Source organism: Syngnathus scovelli, chromosome 3 (assembly GCF_024217435.2).
Source record: "Syngnathus scovelli strain Florida chromosome 3, RoL_Ssco_1.2, whole genome shotgun sequence".
NCBI classification, from domain to species: domain Eukaryota; kingdom Metazoa; phylum Chordata; class Actinopteri; order Syngnathiformes; family Syngnathidae; genus Syngnathus; species Syngnathus scovelli.
In genome coordinates, this window is record NC_090849.1 from 10,983,970 (window position 1) to 11,001,321 (window position 17,352).

Here is a 17,352-nt window from a genome sequence, read left to right on the forward strand (position 1 = left end):
TATGTGCCCAGTTGACAACCAAATCTGTGTTTATGATGCCTTTCATCAGAGGTCAGCTGCGATAGGCGCCTGTCCTGTGACGCGGTCTGAAAAATGGATCGAGGGATTTAGAGAAGTGCACAAAACAACATAGTAATTCATTTTAATGTTGCTGTTAAATCAGCAAATTATATGGGCAGTTTCTGTAACCATTCAGGATCAGAAGATCTCCCTTAAAAACTCACTGCAGACCAAAATACATAAATTGAGTTGTTTAAATATGTAAACAGATTTTGAGAAATGGTCTTTTACTTGTATAGTAAGGACTAATAAGGACCTCAAAGCGCTTCACACTGACTTCCTCATTTACGTACTGATAGCACATTATTTATTTATTTATGTATACATTTATTTATGCATTCATTCATTCATATTAAACCAAAGCAGGGCCACCTCAGGAATTTGTTTCACAGATAATACATCACTTGCTTCTTCAGGAATTAATTCCTCCTGTGAGGCAGATTCTTGTTGCACAAATCCACAGGGATGCTGGCTACACAAGACGTGACATACCGTTTAACAGCTCCATGTTTTAGTCATGCATGCCTGCACTGCTTGTTGGAGCTGTCGGGTTTCCATGCACATCTGCTGTTCCAGTCTCTGTCACACGCAAGCACACATACGTGCTTACAGATGCATGAACAGTACCTATACTGAGCAGGCTCCTACAGATGCGAACAAACCACATGCGAACCCCCGAGGCCACCACTTCCTCCACAACCAGCCTTATTTACCCCCATGTAATCCACAACGAGGCATCTGTTAATTTTTCTCTGTGATTTGCTTAATGTAATCTTCCAGTGTATAGTTGAAGTAACATTTAGTCATTTTTATATACTGTCTATGTAAGGGGTAGCCAACTTAAACGATGGATGGGGGCACCATTTTACAACAACGCTACTGGGACCGCACACTTCCTCACCAGATGTATGAAAAAAAAAGGCTATTTTTGGTATGGAGAAATCATGTGCTTATGTTAATTCAATTGTAAAACATGTTTCAGAATCAGAAACTTTCTATTGTCCCTAAACTAATGTTGGAGCAGGAACACATTGAGGACAAGGCACACAATGACAAAATAACATAAGACATAATTTAAAACAATCTAAAACCCAGACTCAAGAAGACAACAAAATAAAATGAAACAAGTCAAGTCAAATTTATTTATATATCACCATTAATCACAAAAACATCTCAAAGGGCTTCACATGGCCGTGATTGACATTCCGTGATCTTAAACCCCTGGAGGGCAAGGTAAATCCCAACTGGGGAAAACTGGGGAAAAATGAGATACCTGGAAAAGGGCCCACCAATGGGAGGACGATCAGGCTGCGATGGCTGCAGAGCTGTCAACATTTACCACACAATATTAAACAATGCAAAGAAAAGGGAATGTAGATGTCCGTAATCAAATAAAGAGCTGCAGAAAGACGGCCTCAGTCATTGTGGCAGCGCCTGTGGGAAGGTGGTCCACCTCAGCTCTCATCGCTAACTTCATTTTAAATATGAATTTAATTTAGTTTAATTACACCGTAAATTGTATTGTTTTAATGAACTGCCGATCAGAGACTGTGGATCATGTGGAACATTAAATTTAACTGAATGTTGTGCATTAAAAAAAAAAACGGTTTGCATTTGTATTTTGCGGGTGGCGAGTCAGAGCTTGCTTTGACAAAGGAAGTGTAAGGCGCTCCTTCCCTCCACTAGCCTATGGGAGGTCCTTGGGCAAGACTGAGTACCCATTTAGCCCCCCTTGTCAGGGTCACGATGAAGCCACGGGAAGCAGGTGGTGGAGGAAGTTTGAAGGCAGCCAGAGAGTATCTTTGTTACTGGATTTGGACTTCGTCGTGCTGAGCAGAGGTACAATGGTCAGGACAGCCGCCCAGTATGGGCACTGCTCGGACAGAAAGCAATTGCAACCTACTGTCTGTAAAATTGCAAAGAAAGCCATGGAAAGACATTCAATGCTTAAATCGAAGAATAGCATGAATGGGGTTCTCAATAAGAACACTTCGCTCGGTAGGGGATGCGATGATGGACAGGTGGCACCAGATCGTCATCAAGATACTGCCCAAAACCAACCAAAGAAACAACCAGTATATATAGGTACATGGAATGTGAGAAGTCTACACCAGAAAGGAAAGTTTGAAAATGTAAAGATGGAAATGAAAAGAATAGGGATTGGCATCTTGGGACTTGCAGAGGTCAGATGAAAGGGAACAGGAGAGTTTACTATACTCTGGAGGAGACCAACACCAGAGAGGTGTTGGAGTAATGCTCACACCCAATATGACAAAATCATTGAAAGGATACTGGCCAATATCAGACCGTATCATTGTGACCACTCTTAACAGCAAGCCTTTTGACATCAGCGTTATACAGGTATACACACCAACAACTGACCATGATGACACAGAAGTTGAGTCATTCTACGAAGAGTTTGACAAAACATTGAAACAGCTGAAGACGTCCGATGTCAAGATTATAATGGGTGACTTCAATGCTTAAGTTGGAGCAAACAGAGTTGAAAACATCATTGGCCCACACGGACTCGGTCAAATGAATGATCGAGGGGAGCGATGGACTGAATGGTGCTCAGAAAACAATTTCACAGTGACAAACACGTGGTTCAAGAATCATCCAAGAAGGAAATGGACATGGATGAGCCCAGGAGACAGACAACGCAATCAGATCCACTACATCCTGATCCAGTGTTGCTTCCGTAATGCAATCCAATCAGCCAAATCCGTGCCCAGCGCGGACTGCGGAAGTGACCATGTTCCTGTGGCAGCGAAAATGAAGGTGAAGCTCAAAGCTATCAAAAAGGCAAAAACATATCCAAGCTACAACTTCAAATTATTGAAAACAGACAACAACCTCAGAACCAAATTTGCAGTTGAGGTAGAAAACAAATATAATGCTCTTGAAGCAATCACAGAAGAGGAGAGAAAATGGGAAAATCTGAAAGAAAGCATAAAAGAGGCTGCTAAAGAAAATATCCCATCCAAGCCAAAGAAAGAGCACAAAAAATGGATGACAAACGAGATCTTGGACCGCATGGACTCCGGACGCAAAGCGAAAAATGACCCTACAACATACAAATCCATTGACAAGGAAATAAAGAAAATGTGCAATGATGCTAAAGAGGTTTAGCACTGTTAAATGAACACTGTAATGAAATAGAGAGAACATGCAGGACGGACAGCAAGTACATGCACAGCAAGATTAAGGACATTTCAGGCAAAAAGACAACATCCCAAAGCGGTTGCATAAAATCCAAAAATGGAAACATCCTGATGGAAAAAGCAGGCATTCCCAACAGGTGGTCTGAGTATATTGAAGAATTGTTTGATGACGACAGAGAAGACCAACCAGAGAGTACCAAACCAATGGAAGGACCGCCAATCCAGGATACGGAAGTCGAAGAAGCAATTAAAACGATGAACAAAGGAAAGGCTGTAGGGCCCGATCAAATTCCCATAGAGGTGTATGAAGCCCTTGGAGAATGGGGAACACCGAAACTTACATCACTGCTGAATGACATCTACGATACCGGGAACATTCCTGCTGACATGCTTCGCTCCACATTTATCACACTCCCCAAAAAAACAGGAACAACTGATTGTGAAAGTCACAGAACGATAAGCCTCATGAGCCATACATTGAAACTCCTCCTGAAAATACTTCTGGTGAGGCTGAGAAATAAAATAAGACCAGAGATCTCAGAAGCACAATTTGGTTTTGTTGCTGATAAAGGAACAATGAATGCCATATTCACAATGATCATGATAATAGAAAGGTGTATAGAAATGCAAAATGATATCTACCTTTGCTTCATTGACTACTCTAAGGCCTTCGACAAAGTGAGGCATGTAGAACTTTTCCAAATTCTGAACAAACTGGATATTGATGGCAAGGACCTTAGAATATTGAGCAACCTCTACTGAAAACAGACAGCCACAGTGAGAATAGATGGCGTGCACAGTGAAGAAACTTCAATCAGGCGGGGAGTGAGACAGGGATGTGTCCTATCCCCAGACCTCTTCAATTTATACAGTGAAATGATTCTAAGGAACATCAAAGACATGAGAGGAATATGTCTGGGCGGATACAATATCAACAATCTAAGATACGCTGACGATATTGTTCTAATGGCACAGTAAGAACACACCCTCCAAGAGATACTGAATACTGTTGTGGAAGCAAGTGAAAGGAAAGGACTGGCTCTAAATATATCAAAAACGGAAAGCATGACAATCTCAAAAAAGCCTATAGCACCAACATGCAAACTACAAAGTGATGGCGCACAGGTAAAACAAGTCAACAAGTTCAAATATCTGGGCTATTCCATTACATCAGACGGGTAATGCATATCAGAAGTACAAAAACGCATTGCCATAGCGAAAGTCACATTTAAACAGCTGTCCCCAGTCATGACCAACAGAAACGTCAAAACTACAACCAAATTCAGAATACTAAAGGCATATGTATGGTCGGTTCTCTTGTATGGATGTGAATGCTGGACAATCGACAGCAGCATAAGGAAAAAACTAGAGGCAACAGAGATGTGGTTCCTCAGTAGAATTCTGAAGATATCATGGAAGGAAAAACGGACAAATCAGGAGGTCCTCGAAATGATAAATATGAGAAGATCACTCCTCAATACAGTACGAAAAAGACAGATGAAATTCTGTGGGCACACCTACAGAACAAAGGGAATAGAACATCTCAGCGCAACAGCAAAGATTGAGGGAAAGAGAAGCAGAGGACGCAAACGACAAATGTATGTGGACAGCCTCAATGAATGGGCAACTCATAAAGAGCTAACAAACAACCAGTTTATGAAAGCTTCGGATGACAGAGAAGAATGGAGGGCCATGGCCGTCAATGCCTGTTCCAGGCAAGACACCTGATGATGATGATTTGTATTTTAGATTGTAATTTGTTAAGTTCCATGTCACTATTAAAATGTATTTTTATTTTAAAAAAGTAGATCCACCCCATTTCCTTTTACTTTTTAACATATTGACACACCTACATATGATGACGTATAGAAACTCGACTGAATGCAATTTGCCAATGACTGCTTTTGAAGTGTAATTGGCAGGCTTGGGGTGTTTCTGCAACCTTTGTTGCATGCCCTCTCAGGCATGGCAATCTCCAAAGCCCACTCCATCCTGCTACTACAAATAGCCATCACCTTCCTAATGTTTGTCTTAATTTCTGCTTGAACCCATAACACTCCTTGCATGATTCATTGCCCCAAAAAACAAGCAATTTGATTTAAAAAAAAAAAAAAAAACCATGAATTCTTGAATACACAACTATCGTTTTGAGGACATTTTCTTCCGCAATTTAAAGCAGTTTGCAGGTGCTTTAACATCTGTAACATGCTTTAATGAAAAGGGTCAATAATTATGGAACAATGTACACACCTTATTTTTTTGTCTTGTAGAAATGAGCCCATTTAGAGCTTATCCAATTTAATGACTGTGCGGTGACGGTTATAAAAATTAGCTCAATTTTGATAATGTAAGTCAGAACGGCTTGCGCACACACAATTTGGTTAATGCCAGATAACTTGAGATTCACTTGGTTGTTTGCCTTCACACTTGAGGGGTGATGCAACCTGAAAGCAAACTATTTGCAATTAAAAACTCATTTGTCTTATGTTCCATAATGATTTAAAAGAAAACATATCCCGGAAATAATGAAATATGGTTTGAATATAGATATAGTACGTGCTATTTATAAATGACTACGTCAGTAGGAAAAGCAATGTTATGAAACACTGGTGACAAAAAAGTGGTTCCTGTGCACTGAAGCAGAAAACAGCTGCATCCACTTTTCGGGAGGTAATATTGTTCCAACACTCATCCTCCAGTTGTTTAATGACTGTCATTTAGAGCATCACACAGCCGGAACTCTACAGAGCACAAGGCCATTTTCACACCGTGGAACTATTAGTTGCTCAGCAAGGGGGGGCAAATTTCCATGACAAGATATTCTCCTAGGCAATGGCAGTTACAGATTAGGTTGGACAAATTGCAAAAGCGACACCACGTGCTTTTGACTTTGATGCCTGTCTCAAAATTAAAACCGAGCACACTACATATGTGCAGCTTTTCAGTGCAAAGCAGGATATGGTAAATCTCAAAGGTGCCTCTTCCTTTTCAACACCACGTGGTAAGCCAAGAAATTAGCTATATCATATCAAATTTATCAATTAATTACAATTAATAACTAATAAACATTGCCACCAAAAAAGCATAAATTATTATAATTAATTTTAGCCAGGTATCCTTCTGCCCTTTATTGAACATAGAATCAAATATGTAACCCACGTTTGTATAGCAAGGCAGCTTGTGTTGTACATTTCATACACAAAGTAAATAAATGAGCTCCACAAAGTTAATAGTACAATATCAAAATCATCAAAAACAAAGTACTGTCATGGATGAGGTAGGGCAACCATGTGCAACACCATCCCTTTTTTTAGGGTAAAGGAAGAAAGTAGAAGAAACAGAACTGTCCAAGGTGCTGATGGTGCGGAAATGTGATAAGTACAGAAGATATATTTTGCTAAAATTACTTAATTGAAGTGTACTCGTGGTGGTCCCACGTTACGGTCTTGCTGAGGAAAGGGAGCATAATGTAAAGTTTCGTCAATATCTTTTGTCCCGATTTTTGTGTCTAGTCTTGTATTTGCCAGAATTATCTCCCTCTCTACCTTTAATGCACAGCGCCATGCTGGAATGGGTGACGTCATGTCATTGACGTCCCTTTCACCCACCATTTGTTATTGAGTGGATAGCCAGATTGCTTGCCTTTGGATGGAAATCATTTTGTTCACAAGGTGACTTTAATATTTTTACAAGGTGACTTTAATACTTTCACTACGTGACTTTAATAAGCCGCCATATGAGAGAAAATGTCCACTGTACGCCAGGTAGTCCACCAAGCAACCACCGGCACATCTACAAATTTGGTTACAAAAAGTAGACTAGATTTTTTTATTCAGTAAAAGCAGCTCTGACTCATGGCGTTGGCAGTGTAGTAGGATTTGTGTTTTTGAACGAGGTGGAGTCAGACAAATTTAGCGCAGCAGACTTGTGTGGTTTTAGTCATCGGATTCCATTCATAAATATGACAACAGCATATAAATCATTGTAGAAATCAATATTGTCATCCTTAATATGTTTTATCATGTCTATCCTTACCAAGCGTCACAACTAGGGGAAGGGGTCACACAGGAGTCTGTGCACAAACAGGGATGCAAGGCGATCGGCCTTCAATTTCCTGTGGATGTCAGATACGTCATCATTTATACCATCTAATCTGCCGGACCCCAGCGAGTCAGTTTCTGCATTGGTGCAGTTTCACCGCACTGATTTTAATCAGAATGGATTGGAGCGCACTTTGTTTGGCCGGTCGTCTTGGTCTATTCCATAATGATGCACTGTGGCGCAAAACCCCCGTTATGCCCAATGCTACCTGTGTCTTGGAAAATACTAAATGAAACAAAACCCCACTCAGGCGTACAGTTAGACGCCACTTTTTGGTAGACTTGCCCTGTGCACAAAATTGAGCCCCAAGTATCTTCTGGATATCCACACGCATTCCTGCTGGACATAAAATGGCAGCTTTGCTTGAAAATAATCATGGCACATGACGATAATATAAATAATAATAAAAAATAAAAATAATAATAATGATATCCATCCATCCATTTTCTGTACCACTTTGTCCCCACAGGGGTCGCGGGCATGCTGGAGCCTATCCCAGCAGATAATAATAATAATAATAACAGAACCAAGGAATGTTGATCTAACTTAACAGATAAATGCACCCCAATGGCAGTGAAAGGCTAGCTACTGACATCTCATGAGCTGCGACAGTAAGCAATATCCTTGAGCTTCTAAAGAAACTCTGCATGCATGTCCCTTTAGTTTCTTCTTCCTTTTTCAGCCACCTGATCCAGTCTAAATTTTGTTCGTTCCAACTCGCCTAGTTGGCCATCATCCACTTGTCTCATTATCCTTTCCTTTCTATATGCCCCTTGATCAACGTGTTGACATGTGGTTGAGCAAGTGATTGATAAAAAAATTACTCCAGCATGGTGACTAGATTGTCATTCGGACACTGCAGTTGTACTGCCAGATGGATTGTTTATCTTTATACTAGACCATGCTGGCACTGTACTTGGTGCAGTTACAACACTACTAAAAAATAATTTAAATGAAACTATGTATGAAACCAACAATATTTTGTTTCTATGCGTGTGCATGTCCGTGCGCGTGTGGCTGCAATGAGATCTAGAAAAATTGTCACAAAAATGTACGTTTTCATGTGTTAATGTTTTTTATTAAGTTTTAGTCGCATCATGAGTGAACCACATTGAATAAATGCATTGGTGAATGTTTTATCATTGAAGATACAGTATTGGTAATTCAACTTTTCCTGTCTCTGTTCCTCCAACAGTCTGAAAAATCAAATATGTGTCCAGTGAACATGAGACAAACCAGCAACACTGAATTGATGTCAGACAAGCTGTGGTCAGCTTGCCCTACTTTTTTTCTGCCTCTACTCTGCAAACTGTCTTCACTCACTCGTCTGTCTTGAATGAATAGATTTTTAATTTTCATTTATTTGCTTATTGTCTTTCCTGTTGCTGCATTGCATCAGCTATCTCACAGGAAAGTAATGGGGTAGAGGGGTCAGGGGGGTCTACCTACAACAGGACAGGGAAGAGATTATCTTTGCATGGCTGTAAGTAAGTATTGACCATTTACATGACAGCCCATCTGTTGAAGCTGTTTAAACATTTATTTTATGCTGCTAGTCGAACAGAATTAAAATCAGTTGGTTCATGGCAGCATTTCTGCATTAAATAAATAAAGTGGTTGTTTGCATTACAGAGTTATGCTGTAATACCTACCTACAATAAATGTTTATTTATTTATTTATTTATATGGTATTTGTTTTCCTATTTTGCATGAAATGGCAATAATAAGTTGGACCAATTGTGTAAATTGCGGTTTCATACTATACATTTTATGCAATGTAAGAAATTGCTGTTGTAAAATTGTTTAGAGATGAGCAAAGTTAATGATCGTTACATCTAGTTTAAACCTAAACTATTAAGACCAGAAACAAACAACTGACATTACACAATAACAAAATGAGACTATACTGTGTGTAAATCCTAACCAATCACAATGTATTGCTTTTAAATTACTGTTGGAACACATTTCCATTGTGATTTGGGCTGTGTGAGTTTGTCGCATTCATAACCGCAATTATTTTGTGTTAGCTTGAAATCTGTGATCCTTGTGTTTTATTTCACATTATAACTCAAAATAGGGCGGCACGGTGACGCACGAGTTAGCACGTCCACCTCACAGTTCAGTGGTCCAGGGTTCGACGCCAGCCCCGGCCTTCCTGTGCGGAGTTTGCTTGTTCTCCCCGTGCCTGTGCAAGTTTTCTCCGGGTAATCCAATTTCCTCCCACATTCCAAAAACATGCACGGTAGGCCGACTGATCACTCCGAAATTGTCCGTAGGTGTGATTGTGACTGTGGATGGTTATTGCCTACCGCTCAAATACTGCTGGAATAGGCTCCAGCAAACCCGTGACCCTCGTGACAATAAGTAGCCCGGAAGATGAATACATATTAAATTCCAATATAATATTGATTAGTATATTTGGGATGAGTGGTCAACATAGCCTTGAACTCATGAAATGACCAGCAGCTAGAAAGACTTGGTAACATCACACTATCATCACACAGATCAGATCACCATTGTTATTTAAGGTTTCTATTTTTATATATTTTAATATCATTTTATTTTCAATTTGAAAGTCAATTTCCACTCTCTTTTCGAGGTTAACTACTTAGGATTTACAGTGCAAGTCACAACTTATGTGTTTGACTAAAATTATAACAGTAAACAGGTTTTCTTCCATGCATTACTTTGTGTATGTGGTTAAATAATATTGACTTTGGAATGATTCCTCTGGTTAGGACAACTTCCGTTTAGTGTTGTCTTCATCTCAGGGAAATGGACTATGTTTTTATGTGTGTATGTGGCTGCTGTAGAGAAATGTGTGTATATATTTGCCAGCACATATATGTATATACAAACTTCACTTCTCAAATATCACTGTTTGTCTGCTATGATATATTTAACTGAAATTGCTGATTCGAACAACGAATGATTTATAAAGGAAAATCTTAAAAATGATCAGGGGTGCCCAAACATATGTAGGGTACAATACATAGTAACGTTTTGAAATAATTTCATTTGTTCAGAAGTTATTCACTGCTGTTAGAGGTTCAGACTCCGAGCTTACAAGGTAATTCCAGGTGCTGTATGAACTGCAAAGCTGTGGAGTAAAAATGTAACTTTGACTCATCCATGAAAGCATTCTATTTTCACCTTTACTGGCAGCTGGAATCACATAACGATGACTTTGTAATGCTGATTAAGGGAAAACAACATAATGATGGCTAAACCAGTCAAAAATGAGATGCTACTGTTGGCAATGCAAACTAAACCTTTATATAAATACATGTTTTTATATTGCAAATAAAAATTGCATGCGTGATGTGAAATACTGCAAGTTGGGGAAAAAAACAATGTGAGATTTGCTTAGCTCATTTAGAGCAAGAACAATAGATTTTCAACAGGCACACCTAAATCTCGATTTAACTTGCTTTGATCTTCCGTGATTTTCTCTCTAACGCGGTTTGGTCATGGACCCCAATTTTTTTTTGTCATAAATACGTTTTCAAGTAGTATTTTAAAATTACAGATATAAGGACCATGTGAAGCTAAATGACTAGCGCGTAAACCCGAGTGCTAGCCCTGGATAGCAGCCTTAGCGGAAACACCTCATCCACACAGTCACTCACAGGTCAAAGAGCGTGGCCGGACACAGTATTGGAATAAGTGGCTGCTTTATTATCTTCCATTTAATAGACATAGCATCACAATGACTTGCATGATATTGTTAGCTGCGTATTATTTCTTTTTTAAGAAAATGCTGCTGACCTCGACTCCGGACGTCGTGAGTCGATGGGGAGAATACTTCGAAGACCTCCTCAATTCCACCAACATGCCTTCCATTGTGGAAGCAGGGCCTGGAGCCTGGACTTTCCAATCTCTGGGGTCAAAGTCACTGACGCAAGGCCCCAGGGGTGGATGAGATCCGCTCGGAGTTCTTAAAGGCTCTGGATGTTATGGATGTTGTCAACAAACTTCGATGTGTGGTGACCGTTCAAGGTGACAGATGGCAAACGGCTGCCCAACAACATGCATGACGTAAATTAAAATAAGAAAGAACCCTGCCTAAAATCATGCCTGTCTAAAATAAAACAAGACTTTCTGTACAACGCGCTTTCGGGGTTAACGCGTTTCCCAAATTATGGACCCCAAATGCCGCGTAAAATCGAGATTTAGGTGTATTATTCAAACATCACCCCCATCTTTCATCCATTAATGCCCTTGTGCTTTGGGTAATGTGCTTCATCGTGTCTGGAAAATACTAAATAAAAGACACTCTTACAAAGACTGCATGACTTTTTATTGGCAAGGCAACCTGAAATGTGGACTCATTTTTTTGGTCAACAATTGAATACAGTTGTTAGCAAGCTTAAACTAAGGATGCATTGGTTGGCCTCTTATGAAGGCTTAGCTAGGGAAATGTCTGAACAATATCCTAACATGCAATTTATGCTGCGATCAAGGAACACCAACACTATACACCACAGATCTACAACTGCGGTCCTTGAGGGCAGCTATCCTGCATGTTTTAGATGTTTCCTTCCGCCAATACATCTGATTCAAATGAACAGCCCATCAGCAAGCTTTTTAGGAGCTTGATATCAATACTGGCAGCAGCAACAAAAATTACTCTGTGTGTGTGTGTGTGTGTGTGTGTGTGTGTGTGTGTGTGTGTGTGTGTGTGTGTGTGTGTGTGTGTGTGTGTGTGTGTGTGTGTGTGTGTGCGCGTGCGTGTGCGTGTGCGTGCGTGCGTGCGTGCGTGCGTGCGTGTCTACTGGCAGACAGATGTAAGAGGGTACATTACCTTGTTAACACACCCACGAACAGGGGCCCCTGGGTGAGGTGGGGACATTTTTTTGAGTCCCCACTTTTTTAGGCTTTAAATCTTGTCAGAATCATGTCTGAAACTATTTGGTGAAGTTTTAAAATTTTTGCAAAAAGCGGACCAAAAAGTGTGGAAATCACTGCTTCTGCTGTTCCACACGTTTCCACACGGTGTATTCCACACACGTCGTATTCACACTCCACAGTTTATATGGAATGAGGTTCCCTTAGGCCAGGGGCCCCCAACCGGTACTGGTCCGTGGGTTGTTTGGTGCCGGGCCACACAGAAAGAATAAATAACTTACATTACTTCCGAAGTTTTATTGATTTCGGAATCTGAACGATGTTTTATTTTGAAAAATTACCCAATTCTTTGTTACATCCGTCTATGACGTAGGGAGGACGTTACTCATGTTAGGATGTTGTCGTGATGTTTAGAGGACGCTGTAGAAGCAAACAGGTAGAGTGGATTCGTGTTTATTATTATATTTAGAAAATACCAAAGTTTTCATGCAGGTCATATCATATTATTTTTGTTGTATTTATCCGCCACACCTCAAAGACTTCCGCGAAGTTTACATAGTAAAGAGGGGACATTTGCATTGTAAAATGTTCAAGACAAACAAAATGTTACACACTCTGCTTTAGTGAATTTCAAGCTGATTTATACTTATTGAATAGGGCACTTTTCCGACATTTCATTTTTTGCTGGTGCGGTGTCTTCCTATCGTAGAGGGGACTTGCGCAAAGTTTATATATTGAAGAGGGGACATTTGCATCGTAAAATCTTTACATATGCTATTTTTTACACATGGCTGGTTAGCATGTGTTATGTTAGAAGAGTGGCGGTTCAATTCCCCCGCTGACCCTCCCTGTTTACATCCTCTCTCAGAGGCTTCGTGGATTTTCTCTGGGTACTCCGGTTTTCTCCCACATCCCTAAAACATGCTTAATAAAGCCGATTGAGCACTCCATATTTCCCCTAGGTGTGACTGCGAGTGCGGATGGTTGGTTGTTTCTGTGTGCCCTGCGATTGGCTGGAAACCGGTTGAGGGTGTCTCCCGCCTACTGCTGAAAAGGCTCCAGCACGCCCGTGACCGCCATTGCAACAAAACGGTACAGAAAATGGATGGATGCATTTTTACATATTGAAGAGGGGACTTTTATGTACAACAGTGTTAATTGCAAGTGTGTATTTAGTCGTTAGACTAAAATGCTATTTAGTCTTAGTTTTATTTTAGTCATCTGGAATCTTTTAGTCTTAGTCTAGTTTTAGTCGACTAAATACAAATTCTAGTCTTAGTCGAGAAGATGGTTCTCCAGAATTCCCAGTCACTGGAAATATCAATCACGCAGGTTGTTGGATTTGGTTCACAATTAGGAAAGCGTGCTATCCGCGCCTCATGGCAAAACCCATAGTCAATCACCTGTTAGCCAATGTATTCACCTCATGCTCCTTTTATTTCTTCAGTTTTAGGAAAAGGCCAAGACTCCAAATCTAAATTTAGACTCACACTGTTTGGGTGAGTGTTTCATATTTTTTCTTACTGTGAAAAAAGAACACAACTGACTTTCAAAAAAAAAAAAAAAAAAGTTACACTAAGTAAAATAAAGCACTGTTTGACATGATAGACCTGGTTAAGACCAAACTATATATTTTTTATACTCAGAGACCCATGAGTAAGCACTTTGCAACGGTGGGAAGGTAAAACGGGAAGAACCCTCGGACAAACCCTGACTGCAGGTGGGTGGTCTTCTGCCTTGACCGGTTGGGTGGAAAGAGACAGAGAGAGACAAACTTAGCACTCATTTATTACACATTTCTCCTTAAGGATGCAATTTTGTTGTGTACAAAGAATTTTATGGCTTTCCAGTCTCGTCCATTATCTTTGAGTGATGGATTTTCATTTAAACATTTTTCACAGTCCTCCTTTCGAGGAACCCTCATTTCTGTCAGGAACTGCTTCAAATGACATTGGATAATGTTTTTTTCTGTCTCTGACCAGGGTATTCTGGATTTCACTGTAAATAAACAAAGAAAGTAAGAAAGTGAATAAATAGATGGATGGAAATGATTATCATTCATTCTTCTTAAACAAGCACATTACACAGGCATTACTAGTCATCCATTTTCCTTGTTAACAAATGTCAAACAAAGTATTTGATTTCAGGGAGACAATATATTTTAGAGTCACTACACGAACACACCCTTTTGTTTAGATGGCTGTCCCCCAACTGCCTCTCTTGAAGTAGCAACTGTTTCTTTACCTTCCTCTGAGTTTTCTGAAATCACATGGTCAACGATAAGACGTTTGCACTTATTGTGATTGAAAGTCACAATGCAGATGTAAATAATGAATGAATATTCAGTGAAAACTTACTTTCTTGACTTTTGAGGGTGGGCCTCTCAGATGGAATGTCCTTCCTCTCAGAGTCATTGGGCTCCTCTTCAGCTGAAACTAAATATTTTAAATCAATACTTGTGCACTAAAAGTCATTTTCCTTTGCTTCGTTTAGTAATAAGTGTAGCAAGTTATTGAAACCCTATACTTACAGTTTATGTTTGGCATTAAGCCCTCCAAGGTCTGTCCTTTGAATTGCCCCACTCCACTTTCCATGGCATAGAGGAGTCTACTGACTTTTGCTGTTTGCAAGGTCTCTTCAGGCAGTCTGCAGTATTCCCTATGGACTTCAATATCATGGCCCATGAAAGTTGCCGGCTGATCAAGCTCATGGCTTTCTAGATTTAGCAGCTGTGAAACAGGAGCCACATGTTTTCGCAATTTTGTGGACGTTATATTTTCTGGCCGTTCTGCTCCACAGGCCTCTGCAAATCTTTTTAGAGTATCACATCCACGAATATTCCCCTCAGAACCAAAATGGGTTCGGGCAAAGATGTAGGGGTTGTTTGGGGGAATCCCAACCTCTTCCCTTGTTTTGAGGAGAAGATCCACAGATTCCTTGACATTAGGAGGGAACAACACTGGAACTTTGCGGCCTCTTTTCCCCTCTATCTCTACCATGGTGAGATTATTGCACAGTTTCTTCTCCAAAGGGGATAGACTGTTCAGAATGTCATCCTGCATGCTTTTCTTGTTTCTGTCCAGGTATGATTTCAACTCCATCCGCGACACTTTTCCTTCACAACGCCGATTGAATATTATAAGCTGTGTCAGACTTATTTGAGACAGCTCACTCCATGACTTTGTCGATGGATGGTCGATGAGTGCTTTTTTGTTAGCTTCTTCAAGGCATCTCAGATGATCACGAAGCTTTTTGATGTCCTCGGATAAGGGCAGTGTTTGGGGGTTGTTCCATTTCTTCAGATAAAGTGTTTTCAGAGCATTGGATGACACAAGCGTTGACCACTCCAGTTCGATTAATCGCAGGAATTGATCTGCTCTTTCCTTTAAGCCGTGGTCCTGTTGACGCAGAGCCTCTCCTTGCAAAATCTGTGCCACCGTAACAAGGGAATAGCGCAGTTTCACCGGTGTTGAAGGAACGGCATATCTGTTTGTCAAGTCATTGAACCCATTCATACTTTTCACAGCCTTGAGTACAGTGTTGAACTTCCCTGGGTGGATTAAATCCTTCAGAAAGACAATGTCTTTGTCGATTTCCCTTGCCTCTAGGACAAGTCTGGCAAGTTCCCTCATCTTATTGCGCATGTCTGCCCGATATCGGCTAGACTCACCATTTTTTAGAAACATCCTCTCTCCCAGTGAGATTATCAGCGTGTCACTTTTCACCACTTGAGTAACATGATCATATGTCATGTCTCCAAGAACGCGTTTCAGTCCGATGGAAATGGAGGTGTTAATGGGCAACAACATGGAGCAAGCAGCTTGAACTTTTCTCCTCACTGGTCCATCTTCTTTCACTCGCAATTTGCAAATTTTGATATGTCGCCAGATGTCAGATTTGACATACATAGCAAAGCAAAACTTGCATGGCAAATAGTCTGCAGCTGTTGAGAGATTTCTTGCTTGCCTTCTTGGCACGATTTGTCCATTTCCAGATGCTAGTACTTCACAGTTATGTTGGTAGTTTCCTTGATTCCTCACTTTGGTCAACAAACAATTACGCTGGCTTGAGCCTTTCTTATGCATAAGTGCCTTAGCTATGTCAGGTTTATCGCAATGTTTCTGCATCAGATGCCTTGCAATTTTTGCATAAGGTTTCTCGCAATAAAGGCAGTAATTCCTCTTATCATAGATACGATGATGGGCAGTGTTTGAGGACATTTTAACATGAATACCTCGTAGATTGTCGCTACCATTACCATTATAATCTACTGCCTTTAGGGGTTTTAACGAAGTGTATGACACTTCTTCAAGCTGTTCTTTCTTATCTGACAAGTCCAGCTCAAGGGAAACCTGTTTCCTTGGGATTTTGGAAGGTGGCTCTTTGTAGATCCCTCCCTTTTCTGCTTCTTCATCTTCCTCCTCCTCTTCATCATCATCATCATCATCATCATCGTTCTCTTCTTCTTCAATATAGTCCTTATCATTTTGTTCATCTTTATCCTCATCATCATCACCATCATCATCAGTAGCATCAGAGATATCCAAGGGAAGGGAAAGCTGTTGCACACTGGTCTGAAATAAAGACACAACGTATGTACCTTGCAAACAATAAACTGTGTCAATATCCTCGATACTTTTCTCATGGAAAATAATGTATTAAACCACTTCTTACCATTTCAGACACAGATGGTTCCTTTTCAATGGGAGAAGTTGAATCCACCAGGTCACTGCCAGTAATTTCCGACACATCTGGGATTATGAAATTACAATTTTCAGTTTGAGATTTGACCTGTAAAGATATTTAAAGGAAGAGTTAAACATTTTGGTAAATTTGCATGTTTTGCACATACGGATACATTCCAGATGTACAGCTTAGCATAAAGATTTTGATAAGCCTCTATCATGACAAACATCTTGATTCACCGACAATTACATTTTATAGTCCATGTTTACAGCATGAAATCAATCATTTGAAGTAAGTTTCTATCATTGTGAATATAAAAAACAATTTATGTTCCCTTGACATGTGATACATCATGTAATTTTAACTATAACAAAAATAAATTATTAGTCAATGCCAGAATCTGCATGTAAAGGCATGCAGTACTTTTGTTTATTTCATTTAATAACAATTATACATATATATATATATATATATATATATATATATATATATA

General features: G+C 40.0%; 2 protein-coding genes across 3 annotated transcripts in view; one reads left to right on the plus strand and one right to left on the minus strand.

Annotated features, from left to right (window-relative positions):
* The window catches only part of zmat4a (zinc finger, matrin-type 4a), an 84,364-nt gene that overhangs the window by 48,706 nt on the left and 18,306 nt on the right, over positions 1-17,352 (plus strand). The window contains exon 7 of one of the 2 annotated variants that reach the window (XM_049716549.2): positions 8,521-9,997. The exons of the other annotated variant lie outside the window; for it this stretch is intronic. Within the exon in view, the coding sequence (XP_049572506.1) occupies positions 8,521-8,548 (28 nt within the window). The 3' untranslated portion in view covers positions 8,549-9,997. Of the gene's footprint in view, positions 1-8,520; positions 9,998-17,352 lie in introns of those variants that run through there. 2 annotated transcript variants of the gene reach the window in all.
* On the minus strand, positions 13,944-17,088 carry LOC137840143 (uncharacterized). The gene is made up of 6 exons (XM_068650118.1): positions 17,026-17,088; positions 16,848-16,964; positions 14,704-16,747; positions 14,531-14,602; positions 14,358-14,432; positions 13,944-14,171 (listed from the first exon to the last, which is right to left on the minus strand). The coding sequence occupies exons 1-6, from the start codon at positions 17,086-17,088 to the stop codon at positions 13,963-13,965; spliced, it is 2,580 nt and encodes an 859-aa protein (XP_068506219.1). The 3' UTR covers positions 13,944-13,962.